The following is a 22,375-nucleotide window of genomic DNA, read 5'->3' on the forward strand; positions in this document are numbered from 1 at the left end:
TTATCACAAACCCACCTGGAAAATGTCTTTGCTGAGTAGTTGTGCCTTTGTCTCGTCTTAACAAGGTGCAATCACAGTCCCAGTAGACTTTAGAACACTACACTAGTTAACATTCAGAGTAGTAGGACAGAAAAGGCTTCTTTCTTCTGACATCACTCCAAACAACAACCTAGGATGTTGATGACATCTAAAATTGTTGCTTTGGTGACTGCAAGTTGTTTTTTGTTTTTACATAGCTCTAGATTTGAGGGGTTTTTTTTCTAGGGATGCTGCAAAATGATTGATTTCTGACTCATTTTTCTATTAATTATTCTTCCAAAAAAAATAAATGATTATTTTATTATTAATTTTTACATTGAACTTTTGCACTTTCCTCAGTTCTACAAAATACGATTAACTAAGTTCAACACACCATTTTTGAGGAAAACTGTTCTAATTTGATTAAAATTGTAGGCAAAATACTGACAGCTTATGTCAGTCAGTTACAGAGCCCTAATTTAATCCTCAGCCAATCTGGTTTGCTGCAGCTCCAGTTTTTTCTCGTAGGCACTTCTTGATTTATGAAGATCAGCACACATTTGGCTCACTGAAATGCCAGGTTATTTTGTCTTTATCATTTTGGGGCTTAGCTAAAAGAAAGGGGTTATTTTTGCCTAATCATATTTTTTCTGGTCCTAAAAAAATGCATTTATCTTTAAAGGTGGTGTTTTGAGCAGCAACAATCAGGATTTGTACTCAAATTAAAAGTACATTTCCTAAACATTCAGTGAAAGTTTATACTGCAGCGTTTAGCCGTGAAGTGCACGATTCCTCTGTTTACTGATGACAGAAGCTCCCTGGGGAACCTCACACAAAGTGGTTATTGACACAAAGGTTGTGTTTGTGGGTGTGTCCCGCTCTCTGCAGTAGGTAGGGCTTGCCACTCACCCACAACAACACAGTTTGTATCTGGGTGGAGCCGGTTTGGGAGCGTCAAATTCTATACTGGGACGATACAGTTTTTGTTTTGTAAAGAAACACAAAGCCTGTATTGATAATTGGTGTCAGATGAATTTTCGAGTGACGTTCCCACAGCCACACTGGGCCAAACGGACCTTGGGGTTGTGCTATTATGCTTGGCTATCACTAGATGCACAATGGTTTTAGTAATGCAGCCGGAGGGGAGAAAATGATCCGGAAGTGTAAGATTTTACCATTGTTGCAACTTTTAATGCGTTCATTCCACATGATGCATGCTTTTTGGCACAAACTGAGAACCCCCCACACCCATCCATTTCCTAAATAACCCTGATATTGCGTGGAAATGCGTGTGACCTCATCCCTTATGGCTGGTAGGGTTACACCCACAGAGTGGCAAAGAGACTAATTGACGATGAACTGCGTAATGGGCTAGGAAAAGGAGAAAATGTGAAATGATGTGGAGCTGCAAGACAGACTGAACAAGTGATCAAGGGTGACCCAACCCAAAACAGATCATATTTTAGGATTGTGTAATTTATGTCACTTCTTTTTTTCCCCGCTGCAGATGTGGTGCGGCCCGAAGCCATGCAAGCTCGGCGCCAAAGGCCGAGGCGGATGCCCCCCGGATCAGAGCTGCATGCCCCTCAGAGAAGCCCACTGCTTTGTGAAACCCTGCCTGGAGCTGGGCGAGTGCTGGGGCTCCGGCCTCGCTCAGCCTCGAATCAAATGCCACCCCAGCTCCTCTTACCAGGACAACAGCTGCGCCAACATCACCTTCATCCTAAAAAAGGAGATCATGCCCACGGTAAGTTTCCTCGGCACTTAGAAATGAAGAGATTAAATTATCGTTTGTTTGATTCCTCTCCTGTGGGAGGAGGTCGTAAATGAATTAGATCAGCTCTGTGGGAAGGATCAGGTTTAGAGAAGGCCATTTCTCGGGATAACAAGCAACTTAAGAATTCATTCATGTCATTTAAACACGTTGAGTTCATAAAGCATGTGAATATTCCTGCTCTTTATAATTGAGTTGTCTTAATCTCCATTTTGTTATTGAAATAAAGTTATATGAATTAGAAGATTAATTTTAGGAGATCACTGCTGAAGAAATGGAAACTGGCAGATTTTTCCCTTGCTCAATACATTTATTAAATGGATCAAAGTGATATAAATGTACAAATAAACTGTTAGAGTTTACTAAAAATCAGCTAAAAGCATGTTTTTTTAAATTTATTTTTTTAATTTTATCAATTTTTTTGTGTGTGTTTGTGTTTCCTGTCCGGTGATGTGGCATTCACTACTGTTTGAGAGTCAAGGTGAAGCCCAACATCTTTACCTTCATGAGTAGAGCATTACAGCTTTATTGAGACGTATTAAACATTATTAGAAATTCGTTTGAATTTATTTAACCTGAAATGGGGAAAAAGTTTAAAGGAAAGAATAAGAAATGAGCATAAAGAGAATCCAAGTCGATGCCCTGGAAGTCTGCCTCTACACCTGCAGAAAGAAGAAAAAAAACTAAACCAAGAATCCACAGCAACTAACAATACATATAATTATAACATCATCCAGCATACACAGTACAAGTTAATACAAGATGCATTTAATGGCAACCACACCCCAGTGCATCTGAAAAACTGTGTGAAGTTTCTCTATAAAAGAATCTTTTAATGCATAAATGTGGATCATCATGTAATGGTGAACTACATGTATTGTCTCCAAAGAACTTTCAATCAGTTGTTTTCTTTTTTCTAAAAGAAATGTGAATAGAAATTTGTATCTGCCAAGAAAATCCTGATTGGTTGGTTTCTAGTTATAATGAGGGATAGACTCTCTACTTGCTGTGTAATTTAAGTTAGATAAACTTGAACCACATAAGAGTTTTAACCTTTTTTTTTTTTGCTGAAATGTCGTCAGCGATCCAGTTTTAGTCCTAATTTCTTGCTGCATCATTATCTCATATCTTCTTCATGTGTAGGGTTTGACCGTGGAAGGAGTTTGTAAGCAGCTGAGGAACCTGAACATAGTGAGGAATTTTTCCTTGGAGCATTCTGTGACTATAACCTGTGACCCGTCGTTCTCGGCCAGCAACGAGATCCACGTCTGCCTGGTAAGTGCCTCCTCCCACTCAGTCTGCCATATGTTTCTCAGGAAACTTTGCTTTGATTTATAGCCAGCAGGGTGAATTCCCAGCAGCACTAAAAGATGCTTTAATGGGACGGGCTTAGACTGAGTTATATTGGGTGATTAGAGGGGAACAAGCAAACATGTGATGTATAAAATCAAAAACTGATTTTGAAACCTTTCTCTGAATCTAGTCTACTGAAGACCATCGTTTGGATCGCAATCCCATCAAAGAGATCACAGACCGAATAATCGACCTGGTTAGCAAGGGCAACGGGAACAACACCATCCTCTCTGCCATTGTCAAAGTTCAGGTGTCAAGACCCAGCAAAACTGGTATGAAACGAGTCTGTCTCTCCCAGACGTGCACACACTTGATCAGTTGATAATGCCACACCTTAAATATGACAGCAAACCTTAAAAAGATATTTGAAGAGCATTTCCTTCCCTTCCTACACATGAAACCTCCCAGGTCTCACATGTGACGGCGGTTAGCAGAGTGTTAAAGTCTAGCCAGAAGTTCAGGATACAGAGCAGAGCTGCTTTGCTGCGTGGATTTCAATGGACTCGGGGAGTGGTTGGACTTCTGCATGTCCACTGTCCATCAATGCAGTACCAGTAGCCTGTTTGTTGACCAGACAGTGCCTTTCAAAGGCATATCTTCAATTTTCACCTCATTGTACTTTACTGGATCTTTAACAATGTATTACATTTGAATATAAATCATGCCATCCATTTGAATTTAGGATGTCTTATTGCCATACCCTTCAATAAAACTTTCAACTTGTAAATTCAAAGACCCTAAAAGACCTGTAGCAAAAGGGGTTTTTACACAACTTGGACTTTGGGGTATAAACTACAAATTTTTATGTGTAAAGAAGTTTGAAAACCATTCATTGACATTGTAATGCAAAAAAATTTTTATTTTTTTTATGTTGAGTTCTTTGGGATCTGACTGACATGTTCTCATCTTCCTCCATCAGACTACCTTGTGCCCCTCCTCTCCTCCATTTTCATCGTCATCTGGTTCCTACTGCTGGTCTCCGTCTTGCTGTGGTGCATGCGGCGGCGGCGGAAACAGAGCAACCACAACGGGACGCTGCCGAGCAGCTCCGAGGACAACACCACCAACAACGTGCGGGAGCACCTCAACCAGATCAAGAACCCTATAGAGAAGCATGTGGGCCTGACGGTGGCCATCAAAGACTATGAAAACAAGAACTCGATCATTGCCAAAATAAGGACAAATCATCCTGAAGGGGATGAGGACGACAAGGAGAGGCACTTACAGAAGGGCCGCTTCGCCAAACAGCCAGCATACACGTTGGTGGAGAGGGACGAGAAGGCGCCCATCTCCAATCCCAACCCAACATCCAAGCATCCTAACTGGACTAATAAACAGGACAACAGGGACTTGGAGACGGCAAACAGCATAAACAGGATGGACTACATCGTATAGCAGACAGCTGTGTTGCTGTGCAACCAAGCCTTATTCCTTCACACCCAGGTGGTGGGTGAAAACGGGGAGCCTCGGCATGTGTAGTTAATAAAACGGTCATGTCATTTGTTGACCCCGTCAGTATTTTCACATATTCCCCGTGTTAATTTAAGTTTTGACAAGCTGGCTTACACTGGCAGTGACAGTTGCTTTGGTTGGCTGGAAACACAAGGCACTGGTCTACATTTCACCGTAGAGCTACTTGCAAAAGTGTCCTCTTGTGCATTTCATTTCCACTCCCCCCCTTCAACCCATGGTTTTTAATTTAGTGGACAAATGGAAGGGGGCTTCTGGCATAATTGTTGAATAACTAAAACTACATGACGTGTTCGACACTAGAGCTAATTATTTTTTAGTACATGTTTGAATTCCTTCTAGTTTCATTTGGAGGAAGTGCCTTTTCAGCTTTTAGACTCGAGCAACTGTCAAGAGGAAAAAAAAAATCCACTTTATTATTTATTTTAATTTTCTGGGGGGAGCAAGAGAGAACAAATGGTTCAGTGTCAGCAGTTGCTGCCAATATGAAGAATTTATGTGACAATTTAGAACTTGTAGATATGTAAATTTTTTATTAATCATTGTGTATATTTGATTTATTAACTTAATAATCAAGAGCCTTAAAGATATCATTCCTTTTTATTTATATGTTCTGTCTAGTTTGAAGGTTCTGATAGCTGCAGAAGCTTTCCATTTCTTTAAAACAATTTTTTTTTTTTTTAAAAAAGAGGCAAATTTCAAATTTTAGAAGACAAGAGACGGGAACGTTACACGCCTGAAAACTCCACTCTTTTTTTTTTGTGTTTTTTTTCAGATACATTTGACATTTCATTATTTGTTGCCAGGACCTTAATTGAAACCAAGTGAGGTTAGGACGACAAAAAGATCTCCTTCGGCTACGAGGGTTGGACATGGTGGCAGACATATTGCTTGCCACTATTGGATATTAATTCACTCGTAAGGGAACAAAAATTCTTCAGCAGTTTCAGTTTTTCACCCACTCACGTATTTCAATGGCTGTCGAATTCCCATCTGCTTTAGTCAGCATAATACTTGAACAGCAGGGGGGCAATGGAAACACTGATGCAAACACTGCCTTCCTCTGCTAGAGTTCGCTTTGTTTCTCTGCACATTTCAAAAAACAAACAAAAAAAAAGACGAGGCTCTTTAAAGATCTCATTTGTTAACCCTTTAAGATCTTGGCAACATTTTGTCCTTTCTGACTTGTTTTGTGTTATAAACTTGAGAGTTATGTGTTGATCTGGCAATATATTTTTTGAAAAGTCATATTTATTTAATATTTTGTATGAAAAGAGAATTAAAGTCGTCTTTGTTCTGGAGAAATCGAGTTCAGAGTCTGTGTCTGTGACGCATCTGGGGCCAGAACATGTCAGAGCGCATTATGAGCGCGTTCTCATGTAGCTGGCGTGGGAACGGGAGCTGGAGACACTTCATAGGCTCCCAACGAGGTTCCTGTCCAAATATGTTTACTGCTAATTGTGTTGCGGCTGGCTGGCCGTCCTCGCATCGGGTCAAAAATACCTTCACACCCCATGATCCGCTCACAATGTTTTCCCTTGTTGGTCTGGGCTTTTCTTTACAAACCTTACAGAAGGGCAGGGATCAGAGTTTAAGGAGAATCTCTTGGGAATATGTTTGACAGGATTAAAACTGAGACCAGGGATTAGCAACACTTCCCGAGGATGACCCTGGAACATTAGGGGGCCTGGGCCAACCTAATCTGGCTCCAGCAACTCCGTAAAGCTGTCCCAATCTGTTCTGTGTGTGTGAAAGAAAATGGAAAATAATAAAAATCAAATCAGTTATTCACATGAAAAAGAAAAAAAGGGTAAAATAGAAAGACTGAATCACCGCTTATGCCCAAGTAGTCTTTCATATTTGGCTTGAATCCAGAATAAAAGCCACTCTGTATCCCTCAAATGGTTTTACATTTACAAAGTTATTGCAAATGTATTCCAACTTGTTGAACCTTTATACCTTTGTCACAGTGCTAAGTTAAACCATTTACATATGTCACAGGATAGATCAGGGATAGGCAACCTGCAGCTCTAGAGTCACATGTGGCTCTTACTAATTTTGATTAAAAATGCTGTTTTCATGCAGTAGTGTAGGGATTTTTTTCTTTTTTTTTCATGTTTTATTTAATTTAACAAGAAAATTTGTTTAATGCTGAATCTTATGCAGCTTTAAGCAAATTTTGTTTAGCTGGATCTAAAACAGACATGGCTGTTTTAGAAGGTTGTAAATTTGCTGACCCCTGGGATAGACCAAGGGAAAGTGGAGCATAATTATGGGGGAAAAAAAGGAAAAGGATGATTCATTAATGACTAAAAATCTGCAAGTTTGAAAAAGGTCCCCATGAACTCGAATACCCCTGAATTAAGTGGAGTGTAAGTCACCTAATTAAGTACAGCTGTGTGTAGTATAACTTCAATATAAATCCAGCTGTTCTGTGAAGGGCTCAGAAGTTTGTTAGAGAGCAACCAGCATCATGAAGACCAAGGAGCCCGGCAGCCAGGTCAGGGAGACGTTTACAGCAGGTTTTAGGTTATAAAATATCCTAAGTAAAGCTGCACCGATGATAATCAATCTTTAAAAAGCCTGACCTGCCGATTTTGATTTTAGCAAGTATCATTTGTGTCTGCTAAAGATAGCAGGAAAGTCTATCAGTCAAACCTCTCTCACGGGAAAGCAGTGGTTGATTTTTTTAGACCTTTGCTGAGGTAGATCAGATCAGGGGATAAGATTGTCGTCTCATGCATGTACTGGTCGATAACCGAAATTCCAAAATTAAGGAAATTTGTGCCGATAAATCGGTGCTTTCAAAATTTTGCAGTTTTGGAAATGAAAACCTACCAAGACTTGGTAGGTTGCAGTTCACTCATCAGAAAAACCTGATGGAGGCTGCAAAAAAACTTGAGACCAGAGTAAAGGACAACCAGCTAAGCATCTAGGAGGAGATTTAGAACGGCTTCAATCAAAACAGATCTATGCATTAGAATGGACCAGTCAAAGTCTAGACCTAAATGTTGAGATCTGACATCACAGATGCTTTCCACTTAATCTGACTGAGCAGGCTCAGTTACCTTTGTGTCACTGAGCCTGAGTTACACACAGGTAACTTTTTGCTACTTTGAGAACTTCTGAAGGCGGTTGCACCGAGTTTCATTTAGAGAACAAAGGGGTCCAAATACAAAAGGGCAACAAACTTTTCAGATTTTTTTTATTGTTTTTGCAAAAAGGAAAAAAAAAATACTGCTATCCTGTAACTTCACAGTCTTACTTTATGTTGGTCTATCATATAAAATCCCAACAAAACACGTCATAAAAAAATGTGAAAAAGCTCAAGGGGTGTGAATACTTTTACAATGTACCGCCTTCAGTTGCTCAGGAGGTTAAATGTAAGTGACTGAAGTCAAACCAAAATAAGAATGAGGCGATGAAATAAGTCTGGAAACTGCCATCAATCACATCAGAGCTTCAGCGGGGATACTGGACACTTTTCAGACGCGTAGGAGCCAGCGCTTCAGACTGAAAGCCATGACGTACTGCACGGCTCCTGCCTGTCTCAAATCCCTGATCTTTAACATAAAACCAAAATCTATTCTCTAATAAAGGTTTTCTACTTCCATTTGCAGAAATCTCTGGATCGCCGCTACTAAAAATGGGAGAGGCACTGGCCTGTTTTGGGTATTTGTCAAGAGAAAACTATAACACTCAAGTCTGAACTGACACAAAGCAGTTAGCATTTGATGCGAGTCACAAGAACAACATGTTAAGAATAACAAGTAAAGCCGACTAAAGAGACCACATGAGCTGCAAGCTTGCAGCCCAACAGAATAAAATCTGTATCTCCGTGGCGTCAGGGATCTTTACTTCAGCTTTCCTCTCCCTCTCAGGACCTCTTCGTTCGTCGTAATCTCGAGGTTCTGGGCACGTTTTCACTCCCCTCCTCTCCAAACGTGGATCTGGAACCAATAGAGGAGCCCGAAGATGCGGGCTTGACAGATAGGCCCCTCAGACTTGCGGCTGGCCTGTTTTGGTTTGTCTTTGCTGTGTTATTGCTTGCGAGGAGGAGCCTCTGGGCCTGTTTCCCTGGAGTAAGCAGCTCTACTTCCAGTGTGGTTTTCTTGCACTCGGAGACAGGGAAAGCCTTGGAGTTTGCCATCGCCCCGACTGGAGGAAGTGGCAGCAGCAGAGGGAGGTTATGGTTGGGTGTTTGCGAGGTGGAGTGGATTTGCGCTGGGGCTGAACAGCTTCCAAGGCACGTTTTCTTGGCCAGCTGCGAGCCAGGATCTTCCCTGGGCTCGCACCTCTTGCTGGTCTTCTGTGTTATTTCACTCTCTGCCTCGTGTTTCTGCCTTTGAGAAGACCGTACCTCAGCCTCAAGTTCAATTAAGGCATCGCTGCAAGGCACCTTGTGGTTTGCCTCCAGGGGTGCGTTTGCGTTCAGTTCAGACCTGGGCACGGTCTCTGGCCTCAATTCTGCCTCCTCAGCTTTACCTTCAAGTCCCTGTTTTTTGGGAAAGCCACTCCGCTCCATCGGCTGCATCTCAGTCGTGGAACCACAGATCTCTTGATGGACACAGGCTTGTTTGGCTCTGTAAAAAAAAAAAAAAAACAGTTAAAAGCATAGGAACAAACATTGTGTGAGTGTCCTCTTTGACTGGTGGGGTTGGAAAGCATTACATCATACTTACATCGTTTGAAGCACAGACTTCTTTGTTTTTCTCGGGCTGTGTAAAAGCTCTCGGGTTTCTCCCACACTGGAAAAATATTCTGATCTGGTTTGCTCACTCAGCTCAGTCTAGAAAGGACAAACAGAAAAGGTGTAAACAAAGAGGATTTAGCTGGCAGTATCCCCTGATGGAAGGAGGAAATATAAACGTGTGTGGCGAGGAAGGGAAATAAGTATAATCATAACTTCATTCGAATGGCAGAAAAAGCTCATAACAAGCTCCCTAAAGGGTTAAGTTTGGGGTGAAAGTTTAATAACTCCACATACTAGAGAGGGGGAACCTCTGATGCAGAACACAGAACAAGCCAAAAATTGGATCTCACCAACATGTGCCCTCAACGGGCCACTAATGAAGGTTAATCACATGTTTTTTTCCTTGGCTGACCGAGAACAGACTCCAGTTTTATGAGAGAACAGAAGATGCTGGTAGTAAATTGACCAGAACTTGGAGGTAGAGAGTCTGTCAGTTTGTTGTAAATTAATTGCAATAATAAGGGCACAGTGTGCTAGCAGGGCCATTTGAGACTGGGAAAGAGCCAGTGGTAGATTGTTCTATTATTAGAGAATTGCAGAAGTATTCATACCCAGTGAACTTTTCACATTTTGTCACATTACAACCACTTAGTCATGACTTTATGTGATAGTCGAGCACAATGTAAATTAAAAATCTGGATACCCCTAAATAAAATCCAGTGCAAGTAATTACCTTCACAAGCTGCCTAATTACCAGTTGCAAAAGTTTAAAGCAGGTCTTAGGATATAAAACAAGTTCCCACGCTTTGAAAATCTCACAGAGTTGTGAAAATCCACTATCCGTAAATGGAAAAAGTCGGTCATGACTGCAAACCAACTAATACAAGGCCGCCCCCATAAACTGCCAGGGCTTGTAGAAGAGCATTAAGCGGCAAAGCAGAAAAGAGGCTCATAGTAACTCTGGAGGAGCTGCAGAGAAGCACAGCTCGAGTGGGAGAATCTCATCTTTTCTTGAGCAGTGAAAAGGAAACTGGTCAGACTTGATGGAAAACGAAACTAAATACAAATCAATCCCGGAAGAGAAACTGTAGAAGACTTGAGATTCACGTTCCAGCAGAACGACCCTGAACATGAAACCACCGTAGGGCTGACACCAACAATTATTTTAGTGATTTATTATTGTGGCGATTAATCGGGGGGAAAAAATGGCAAATTGCTAATTTCTCATTTAACAACTTCAGCTCAGCTAATTTTATACAATATTAAAAATACAAAAGAAAATGCTAATAGATCATTCAGTTCCTTTTTTAAATAAGAACACAAATATTTTATTGCCTAAAATGCATTGAAAGCATTCTTTTAGTGTACGCTCGATCATTTGTAGCAAAGGATGCAGTTAGAAAAACACCTCTAAAACCATGTCAAACATCTATACAGTGTAGCGGTGATCTGTTGATTATTTTTTTAATCAATCAATAATTGGACAGTAAAACGTGCTTCATTTCTTTTATTATTTACAGAATTTGAACCAGGTGAAGATAAATCTTGGTTTGTATCCAGAAGTTGCAGGACAACCACGCTGTAGGACTGGAGTTGTAGAGCTTTTATTATGCACTAGTTGGTTTTATCACATAAAATCTTCCTAAAGTACATTGACGTTTGTGGCTATAACATAAAAAAAATGTGGGATGTGAATACTTTTGCAGGACATATTATTAGAAATGTGACCCACCGCTAAAATTTAAGAAATTGAACTGATAAGTGGAAAATTTAACCGCTGTGATGAAAGAAACATAAAAATCAGGGTTTTACCAAAAGGCATTAGTAGTGTCTCAGCCAATACGAGTGAGGTTACTTCACTGTGGACAACAATTCAGGGCAAGATGACAATGCAACTCACAGATCCGTGTCCCTTTCATGATTGGAAACGATAGACTGTCACAGTGGGGAAAAAAAACCACACGGACGTTTAATCTGGGAAAACTCAACAGAGTGGCCGCCATGTTTATTTAATATCGGCCATTTCTCAGATCATTGCCCTCCTATAAACTGGTTCGTAAAATGATCAATGTGCTCTTTAAGACGGGGAAAGCCGATGTGGTGAGCGCTGGCGTCCGCCAGTTGTTTCTAAAGCAGGATGAAAAATCATTAAGGTCCACTTCCACAAACACGATACCAATGGCAACGCAAGAGAAAAGGAGTAATTGCCCCAAGCTGCAAGAGTGAGATGGAGCATTGTGGCTTAGCGCTGGATGTTGAGACCTAGTAACTGCAGAGAGACTAAAGAGGCCGGGCGGAGGGAGAGTAATGAAGGAGGAGAAGTAAAAAGGAAGGAAAAGAGACAGGCAGAATAAGAAAGAGTGTTTGGAGAGGAGCACAACAAAAGCAGAGGCACCTCCCAAAGTCACACCGCCTGACCTCAGACGTCTCTTCAACATGCCCACAAGAGTAAGAATCCTCACACAGGAAGCTGTCCACAAGCTGCTCTTTGTGTAAGAACGGACTCATTTTTCAGTGTGGGCAGCACTTCACTCTCTGCTCTCACTCGGAAGCCAGAGCTACAGCTGGCCTTTGGACTGGCGGCAGGGACACACGTACAAACTTGCATTCGCCCACACACTCACACACCCACCCCGACAACAACAGCAGGCAAGAAAGTGCAAAACGTGAGAGCCACAATTAGCATTGTGAGGCCTTGATATGCATTATCGGCTGTTTAATATGAATAAATCCTGTTTGAACGTGAACTTGAAAGAAAAATCAACAAGGAGCCAAAGGGAGGCTCCTTGGGAAAGTTTAGAGTCGTTCTGTTCCTGTCGGGGAGACTTCAAAAGAACAAGAGAGTGAAAGAACCAAGTCTTGGAAAGGAAGAGGGACGAACAGAGGAAGGTCGGATGTACGAGGCGGACAAAAAAAAGAAATAAAGAGGATTAAATCGACAGAAGGAGGCAATGCTTAAATTATTCTTGCCTGCCGTTGACCCTGAAAATTAAGATTGTAAATAACGTATCCGGTGTTCCTTTTACCCAATGAGATTGCTTCGTTTCAAAGTTTTTATCATGTTCATGTAAAACTTCCTTTCCCAAGTGGATATTATTGTATGCACTTTTATAATTTCAATTTCTACCACCGTAAATTTTTCATACCCTTAACCTAAATGGAAGGAAAATGATGTCTCTACCTGCTGTGCATATCTCCACATCAAAATATTTGCACATTCTTTTTTGCAAAACAGAGCAAGCTCAATCAGATTGGATGGAGAGCATCCATTAACAGCAATTTTCAAAGCTTCCAACAGATTCTCAATTGGATATAGTTAGGGATGCAATGATTTATTGGGCAGCTAATTTATCTACGCCAAAAGTCTGGAAGTCTGAAAGAAAGAAATCTGGCAACATTGTGTTTATCATAAGCCTTGTGGATAAAACTGTACTGTAGGGAGATTAGTTGTATATCTGGAGAGTCCTATGAATAGCAACAGTGACAGGCAATAAAAATGTCCACTATTGCTTTTACACGTCCAAACTTCCTGAAGCCCACAAAGCAGCAAAGCTCCACCAGAGCAGCTGCAACAAGGCAGCACATCTGGATGTCAGTTTATAAAGATAAGCCTGGCAAAAGGGCAGTGAGAGCAGAGACGATGAATTATTTGGTTTAAAGGGATGCTGGTACATGCTCTTATAACTTGACCCAGCTCTTAATAGCTCCTGGAAGCAACTTCAAAAAGATAACCAAGCAGATACTCCATAAAAACACCAGTTTCTCCTCTGTCACCTCAGATAAGGCAGGAGTACAGACAGCGAGGGATTATGTTGGTTATCTTGTAATGCAGCTGCACTTGGAGTAATGCAGCGATACGGCAAAACGGTCCGACTGATCTAAAACACTCCACTGCTGCCATGACTGGCTTTCTCACGGACTATACAGAGGCACACCGGACAAACAAAGACGCAAACATGCAGTCGTACCTAAAGGCTATTTAGGGAGACCAATTAATCAAACATGAATGTCTTTGGACACTGGGAGGAAGTGGAGCGTCCAGACAGAACCCAGAGGCGGACATGCAAACTCCATACAGAAACAATGGAAGCAGACGTATGATGGGATTTCATAAAATTAACTAATGCAAATCAGTGCATGATTGTGAAGAAGAAGGAAAGTGGCATGTGGTCCAATAAATGGTTTAAAGAAACATCTAAAAAGTGCAGAGTGAATTTATATAACCTTCTGAATTAAATACTGTACAGTCATAGTCAATAAGTTTGAAAATCCGTCCCAATGAGCCTCTTTTAATATCATGTTTTAATTTACTGCAAGCAAAAAATCAACAGAAATTAAGGGATTCAAACATCCATCTGTGTAAAATTAATATGCATAATATGTTTCACTTAGTGATAAAGTTCTCACAACAAATAATATTCTAATCTATTGAATGGGTCTGTAGATGTAGATCTACCGTTTCATACACTCATACACTGCACAATAAAAACTCTCCCACACAGCTTGACGCTCCAGCCACCGTGTTTCAAGGTTGGGCTGGTGTGTTTAGGCTAAAGTACAATGTTCATTTTCTGCCACATAAAGTGTAATTTGCATGCAGATCAAAAAGTTTATCTACAGTACAGACCAGAAGTTTGGACACACCTTCTAATTCAATGGGTTTTCTTTATTTTCATAACTATTTATAAGGCAATAAATCCCACTTATTAACCTGACAGGGCACACCTATGAAGTGAAAACCATTTCAGGTGACTACCTCTTGAAGCTCATCAAGAAAATGCAGAGTGTGTGCAAAGCAGTAATCACAGCAAAAGGTTGCTACTTTGAAGAAACTAGAATATAAGGGGTATTTTCAGTTGTTTTACACTTTTTTGTTTAGTGCATATTTCCACATGTGTTGTTCATAGTTTTGATGCCTTCAGTGTGAATCTACAATGTCAATAGTCATGAAAATAAAGGAAACTCATTGAATTATAAGGTGTGCCCAACTTTTGGTCTGTACTGTACATGCAGCTCCATACATGTGACCAGATCTTCTCCCTCTATGTGTGCTTCCCTAATATTCCCTAAGCTGAAAACTGCAAATGGTTTTATCTTCTGACTTTCCTTTTCAGCACATCTGTGAAGTACAATTAAAAAAAAACATAGATATGTGTCATTGCCAAAATATGGAAATTTCACAGATTATAAATGCTGATTAAAAGTGATGTTATTACGTTTGATTGTTTCTTAATGCAAAGAGACAAGCAGCGACTTTTAAATAAGACTAAACCTTTTCAGTCAAGCATAGGGGCATTGCAAATTTGTCTGAAACCTGAAACAACTGCAAAAAAAACCCTTCATCATAGTAAATCAAAAGCAATGTCAGAGTGGGGAGCACCCACCGTCTCTCATCTACAGTAAAATAGTGGAAACAAGGTTGTTTGTTCTTGGATTACCCAAAATCTTTACATCTCGCCTAACACACAAAAGCCAGTCAGATTTTATCCCGTAAATCCAATTACTCACTCATCATCGTTGGAGAGATAATAACTCACATCAACATGAAATGCCTGAATCCCTCAAATCATCTAAATACTGAGTTAGTCTTTCCACGAGAAAGCCACGTTTATAAAACCTTCAAACTGGCACCAAGAAACAAAAACACCAGCCTTCCAGGCAGAAATACCTCCTGCCGAGATGTTCACAAATTTATTCCACACATTCCACCAATCATCCTACACCCACCCTTCTCCCATAAAGAAAAGCATGCCATGTTTGTCTAAGCTCACCACATCTGCTCTGCAACAAAGTCAACAAGCATGGGCACAGACTTGTGTAAAACAGAGGACAGCTCTTATCCTCCAACAATGACTAAAGTTTTTGGATCCACCCATGAGGATGGATTAGCAAGAGCTGTTAACTGTTTGCACTTTGAGAAAAATCAGAGAAGACATCAAAAGGCCTAGTGGAATCAAAGGGACTTAACAGTGTATTGCGAGAGATCCCACCCGTGTATTTGACCTAGAGGAGGAGATGGGTAGATCCCGGAGGTTTGGGAAACGGCCGCAGCTAGCTGTTGGGAGCTGCGAGAAACAGAGCCGTGCTGAGGTCATGAATAAACACAAAGCCTCGTCCAGAGCTCAGAAGAGGACGGAGCGGGGCGGCGGGGTCTGGAAACACATCTGTGCTCCCTTTGATCCAAACTTCTGCGGCACAGCACGGCGCTCACCTCAGCTGCCCACTCTTTGCCTGACTACAAAACATCGAAAATCCTAAACAAGCTCTTTCCTTCCCATACTGCCCTCCTTCACTGCAGGCTGACTCACAAGCAACTTCTCATGAGGGGACTTGAAATTTTCAAAAAGTCAAGAGGAAAAAAAAACAATAAAATCTGGTAACACACAAAACCTCTTGTTTGCCTCCCACTGTCTTCTGCAAAATAAAGCAGTCTGAAAGCTTCAACCTTTTCTGAGCCACAGTTGTTTAAAGGTTTCTAGGTCATAACAGACTGAGTGCATCTGGCTAATATAGATGTCAAGATTGACTTCCCTAAACTTCAAACATCTCTGTCACAGTTTTAAAGGCATCGCTGTGCTGAAACCAAAGCATTTGTTGGATAGTTCAACTGTTCCTGACAAACCATTGGTTTCTATCTGTTAAACAAGAGCGGCTGCGTATGACAACTTAAGAACTGCTGACAGAGTCCAGAAAAACTGATTTAGAGCCGACATCCAATCACGTACTAAACAAAAAGACAGCTGTCTGCATGAGAGGAGTCCTACAGATTCAATTAGTAAAGCGGTGAGATGAGCACTGGTCATCTGTGTAAAAGTTGGGGAGGGAAGAGAAGTGGAAGTTTGGCATTAATTAGAGCAACACAGAATCGCAAAAAGAGGCACAGATCAGAGTTCTTAGGCCAGTTCCAGATCTCTGGTTATGGAAAATGCTGATGTATCTCTACTGGAAATAGATTATTCCATTTTCTCTTTGAGAACAGCAATTAACAGTAGGGTTGCAAGATACAGTACAGACCAAAAGTTTGGACACACCTTTTAATTCAATGAGTTTCTTTTATTTTCATGACTATTGACATTGTAGATTCACACTGAAGGCATCAAAACTATGAACAACACATGTGGAAATATGCACTAAACAAAAAAGTGTAAAACAACTGAAAATACCCCTTATATTCTAGTTTCTTCAAAGTAGCAACCTTTTACTGTGATTACTGCTTTGCACACACTCTGCATTTTCTTGATGAGCTTCAAGAGGTAGTCACCTGAAATGGTTTTCACTTCATAGGTGTGCCCTGTCAGGATAATAAGTGGGATTTCTTGCCTTATAAATAGTCATGAAAATACAGAAAACCCATTGAATTAGAAAGGTGTGTCCAAACTTTTGGTCTGTACTGTATATCTCCATTAAATCCTGTATTGGTCAATTTTTAACACATTGGTATTAGTCTGATAAGTAAAACTGGTCCAATATTAATGTCAATGTTTACGTCCATTTTGTTGCTCTTTGTGTTTCGGGAGGGGTCATGTGATATTTATTTGGTCATCTGACAGCGATCGTGATGCAGAGTGGGATTGTATTTGTAAGTTGTTTAACTGAAGCAGAGAAGCAAAGTCAGCAGTGTGTTCAAAGGGTTGGTACCATCTAAATTACAGGTTTTCCAAGTACTGTTATACTGAGATACTTTAAAGCAGTACTAAAACTGGATAAGTACTTATTCGGCTGTTTTGTCGTATCCTTTTGTGCTGCATGAGTGAAATAAAAAAATTTTCCAGTTCCAAGTTGGAAAAATAAACAGGGAGGAGACCTGAAGTCAGATGTCCAAGAGGGGAAGATGAAAGTTTCTCACCAACTAAAACGTCACTATGGCCATTGGTTTAAAACAATCTGATGTCTGCAAGAACAACATCTAAATTTTATCTATGAAACAATGAAACAATTATGTCCACACTTTAAACTGAATGAAATGACATTTATTCATACTGACTCAAATGAAGTTAAGTTGATTTGTGCTTTTGGGTATGATTATTGACTATTTGGTGGACTTATAATTTCTTTCTTCAAAGTTTAAGGTTAGATAATGTTTCAATCCTAATCTTCCTTTCTTTTTTATTAAGCAATGCCCCCAACTCAATCACTAAATACTTACATGCAACGAAGGCAGCACAGGTATGTCTGTCACAATAAACAATAAATCAATTAACCAAATTGAAAGAAACTCAATTTTCATTTGCTTGAAAATTGTTTATTTTATCTTTTATTTTATCTTATGTTTATCCATTTTTTCTCTCTTTTTACCAAAAACTGACTGATAAAAGTCTCCAGTCTGGTGTTTTGGTCTCAACTATCCCTTTTTTTCGAAAGATAATTTTGTTTATAGAGATGTCGCAATTTATTATATTTGTTGTTTCTGTTGTTTTCTACATTTATTTTGGATAATCAAAATGTCTTCCAGCTCCAGTGTTTAAATGTTCAACAGAATTTAAAGTTTATTGATCTTTGAGAATGTGTTGTTGCATTTTTATACCATTATTACTATTATTTTTACTTGAAAATGTTCTCAATACAACGATGTTATCGTTTATCGCAATAAGCTCTGGGACAATTTATCGTCCAGCAAAAGGTTTTACTACGACAGGCCTAATCATAGGAAATTGAAGTACATTCCTCTGGCCAGGTACGTAATAGAGATGCACAGCTTCAACGCGCAACACTTCAACTATTATATCTCATCAAATGCAATTCAATATATTGTGTACGTTCAGTAAAATAGAGAGATTGTCAAATATGTTTATTTAATTTACTGGATTCCTCTGTGTAGCACATCTGGTATCATAGTTTAGCGTTGATTGCTTTTATTCAGTCATGTCTTATTTATACTGTAGTTCCGCTTCATATTTCAATTTATGCCCGTCTGCAACTGCAGTCCTGGAGTGCTACTGTCCTACAACCCTTGGAAGAATCCCGGCCCTCCTACACACTTGAATCAAGTGACCAGGTCTTTGCAAAACTTGTTGGCATGCCAAGGAAGTAATTAAAAATTTTGATTCAGGTGCGTTGGAGCAGGGATGCATCCAAAGGTTGCTGAACAAAACAGAAGTTGGAAACTTGTGACCGATGCATGTGGGGAGAAACAGAATTTAATGCCTTTTTGCATAGAACACCTAAGAAACTTCAATGAAGTAAATTGTGAAATAAAACGACATGCTGAAAGTCCCAACTTGATGCATTTAACAGACAAAAATTTTAACAAAGACTAGTATTTTGGTCTTGTCAAATGGAAGTTATTAAATTTGTCTCGACAGACTCACAGCCAGGAAAAAACAAAATTGCTACTTTGTCCCAGAAGAGGATGGGAGTGCACAGTAATCCTACATGAATGGGATCCGCGATGGATGCCATGATGTTACCTCAGTTCCTTCACAACTCAGCTCCTCTGACCTTATAAAATGCTCTCATTTGTCTACATTTCCACTGTGGTTACAGTTTTTCTTCTGCAAGTCACACAAACTGAATCCTGACAAACCTGAAACTTCTTTAAACACGCAAATGTGGTAAAATAAAAGTAAAAAGCAGAAAAGTTTTTTTTTTTGAAGTCTCGCATGCAAATGCTGTCAAGTATTGTGGAATTACAAACCTTCAAAAGCAAGATCAAGTCTGAAAGAAGCTCCAAAGACCACATTCATCTTAGACAGCAACATTATTATAGTTTACATGAGAATTCTGATTTTTGACGTGCATTTCAAGTTAAGAATAGAGCAAGAGGAAGTGAACAAAAGATTCCTTTTGTCATGTGAAAATCCTTGTGCCTCTCTGTCTGGTATCTTTCCCCTCACAAACACGGCTGAGCTAGTGAGAGCCCCACCACAAAACTCCCACCCTCCAATTCCCTCTGCTTGTACTGTATGATCCCAGTGTACCACATCCTGAGCAGAGAAACGCAATCGACAGCAATGCCTCCTTGAACTGGAAAATTGGTTACACAATCTGAACTCTTCGTCGACGACTATGTAGCTTGACAAAAATATTACAATCGCTGCTTTCATTGGAAGTCGAGCTGCGGAAAAGGCTGAGGTATTTAAAAAAAAAATCTAAATAAAAATCTCTCAGAAAAACAGCAGGCCACTTATCATGGGATGGGAAGGCGGTGCGATGTCTGTGCCAAGGTGAGAGGCTTCACTGCCAATTCCCAAAATACTCAGGGGGGCTTTCAGGATCAAATATACACTGACCATAGGACAGTAGATTATATTAAAAAGGAAAAACAGCATTTAGACTGCAAAATAAATGTAATAGTTCTCTGTTAAAACACTAATGATGAAGACAGCTTACTTGTTTTAATTCACCCAAGTTAAAGTGCTTTACAAAAGTATTCACACCCCTTAAAATTATCCATATTGTGTCACAACCACAAACGCCTTTAATATGATTTTATATAACAGATGAACACAAAATAAATTTATAAATGGTTTTCAGATTTTTAAAGAAATTTGTATATGGACCCTTTAACTCCCAGGTAAACAACAGGCTTTATACGTCACCCAACAGGTAAACAGTGGCCATGGCTGTTTTGTGAAGACCTCAATTTTTAAAACCAAATTCCAAAGTTTGGACATCTTACTGAGCTCTGTTCTCTTCCTCCACTGAAAAAGGAAAGAGTTTGGCTTAAATGTGAACCAACCAAAGCATGGTTATCCCTCTAAACTGACAAGCCAAGCATTTAAACAGGCAAGGAAGAAAAATGTCATAGTGACTCTGGAGGATCTGAAAATAATCACTGAACCACAAGTAGTTTAGCACTCCACAGATCTGGCTTTTATGGTAGACTGGCAAGAAAAAAGCCACAGAAAGTCCTATATGAATTTTGCCACAAGCTATGTACAGGACACCAATCCTACAGTGAGCCATAGTGATGGCAGCATTATGCAATGGGAATGTTTTTCCTCAGCATAGATGATGGGATGGATGTGGTTAAATACAGACAGAAAAACTGCCAGGGGCTAAAAAACCCAGAAAACTGAATATTGGTAAATATAGACCAAACCATTTCAGTTTGTAAATGGGTCCAGTCAAAGTCCAGACCTTAAACCAATTGAGAATCACTGGCAAAATTTAAACAGACCGTCTTCATCTAATCTGGGATACTCTGGAAAGACAGGATGGGCAATTGGAAACTGCCAATAAAAACTTACGGCTTTACTGGTAGCATGACGAGGATGAAACACAAACACGCTGCACTTTTTTAGATTTTTATTAATAAAAGCTTTAGAAACAAAGAGAGATTCATTTCAATTCACAATTACGTACTACTTTGTTTTGATCTATACTTTAAAATGCTCCCCAAAACATTAACATTTGTGGTTGTAGAGTGACAAAATGTGAAATTCCTGATACAATCAGGGCTGACTTTAATGCCAAAATGAACTTAGAAGTGTAGAAAAGCTTTGCAATTAGCTAGTTACAATTTGACAAATCTCTCTTTTAGCAATATAAAACTATAAAAATGTAATTAATGTTTCATGTTTGATCGTGGTAGGTTAGACTTGATCTCAAAAAAGGCGACCCTGAACATTTTGACACAAATCTCTTTGTATTTTCTTTTCTAGGTCTACAAGATGCTCCAACAGAGTTCAAACCCCTTGTCCTGTAGTAAAGCAGACCACTATGCATAAAGGGAGAGCACAATTTGGCAATGAAACTCTATAATAACACACAGACCAATGCTGAACTTTTTGCCAAGCAACTGGAAGGGGAAATAGAGGAGTATAAACAGCACTCACCGCGGCCAGGCTCGGGTTTCCATGGTGCACCGAGGCATCTTCTGGGCAGCTCACACACACGACATATCGCTCAGGAAACAAACGCAAATCTGAAAGCAGGCAGGGAAACAGCACACATCTTAATAATGTGGGCTTACCTCTAATTATCAGTCCATGTCAGACAGGAGGAATTGTGGTGAAAGCGTGAATTAACATCTACAAACTATTCATCACACAATGGGAGCTTAAATATATCCAGAACTTTATGAGCTGAGTAAACAACATAGAAATAGTTTACATTTTTACATTAGCTCTGGGTTTTGGAGTAAACCTACAGTTAAACTGATTTCAAAAGGAAATATGTCCACTTCAAAAACTAATTTTGTTTTATGTGGCGCCATATAATTTTTTTTTTAATATAAATCAAAGAAAAACAGATGAATGTAAAACCTAAGCTAGACTCTTCCTTCAAGTAAACAATTTTGATGATGGCAAGTTAATGAAAAACCAACACAAGAAAGGATTTTTAAAAATAAAGGGAATAAATCTCTAACTTTCCAGTTTGATTAATTTTGTCTGTAACCTTTTAATTGAGGGCTACATAGCTCATAAGCTCCGTTTCTAAATCCTCTTCAATGATTTTCCTCATGTGTGGAGGAGGAGAAGTATTACTTACATGTACTATGTGTATGTGTAATATTAGACGTCTACGCAACTACTGCAAAAAACTTTGTGACAATTTCTGGCAAGAACTGAAAGCACTAATAAAACGAGTCCGAAATCTTCTTTCCAAGTCAGGCAGCGTTGGTCGCAATAGCAAACACTGAATAGATGCGGCATTTGCTTAGTTTTTATATTCGGTTCGTCCAATCTCCTTGGAAACAATACATTAAGCAAGAGAGAAGGTCTCATCACCTTTTATGTCCTCACCCGAAATACACCTTTGTAACAAATATGAGAACGCTCATGGAGGACGACGGATCCACTGCGATGATGGGGAAGAGAAAAGTGAAGAGTGATATCATGCAGTCCTATTGTTCAGTAAGATTTTTGAAGACTGAGGAGATCAGGAGATCCGGTTTACAAACTTCTAAAAAAAAGTAGAGTAAGAGACTTCAACACAGTCTGTAGATAGTATAACTCATTTTAATATTCTATCGTTCATGAGCAACATGCACTGCAGCCATTCAAGACCATTTAGAAGATGTTGTCTTAGGACCGGGTGTCCAAAGCCCGACCCGCACATAATCATTCTGCAGCTCTCAGAATGATTATGTGCGAACCTGCAGTGTTTTTTGTTTCTTCTTTTTA

The 22,375-nt window shown here is 39.8% G+C and overlaps 2 protein-coding genes across 2 annotated transcripts in view; one reads left to right on the forward strand and one right to left on the reverse strand.

The window, feature by feature from the left end:
• Positions 1–5,771, forward strand: part of jag1b (jagged canonical Notch ligand 1b) — a 37,071-nt gene extending 31,300 nt beyond the window's left edge. Inside the window, exons 22-25 of the mRNA XM_028006474.1 lie at positions 1,526–1,765; positions 2,936–3,067; positions 3,276–3,417; positions 4,065–5,771. Of these exons, the coding sequence (XP_027862275.1) occupies positions 1,526–1,765; positions 2,936–3,067; positions 3,276–3,417; positions 4,065–4,540 (990 nt within the window). The 3' untranslated portion in view covers positions 4,541–5,771. The remainder of the gene's footprint in view (positions 1–1,525; positions 1,766–2,935; positions 3,068–3,275; positions 3,418–4,064) is intronic.
• slx4ip (SLX4 interacting protein) overlaps positions 5,299–22,375 on the reverse strand; it is a 49,437-nt gene continuing 32,360 nt past the window's right edge. The window contains exons 7-9 of the mRNA XM_028006475.1: positions 21,086–21,174; positions 9,298–9,404; positions 5,299–9,198 (exon numbers count right to left, since the gene is read on the reverse strand). Of these exons, the coding sequence (XP_027862276.1) occupies positions 8,493–9,198; positions 9,298–9,404; positions 21,086–21,174 (902 nt within the window). The 3' untranslated portion in view covers positions 5,299–8,492. The remainder of the gene's footprint in view (positions 9,199–9,297; positions 9,405–21,085; positions 21,175–22,375) is intronic.

The sequence above is a fragment of the Xiphophorus couchianus genome, chromosome 22 (genome assembly GCF_001444195.1).
Source record: "Xiphophorus couchianus chromosome 22, X_couchianus-1.0, whole genome shotgun sequence".
Classification (NCBI taxonomy): Eukaryota; Metazoa; Chordata; class Actinopteri; order Cyprinodontiformes; family Poeciliidae; genus Xiphophorus; species Xiphophorus couchianus.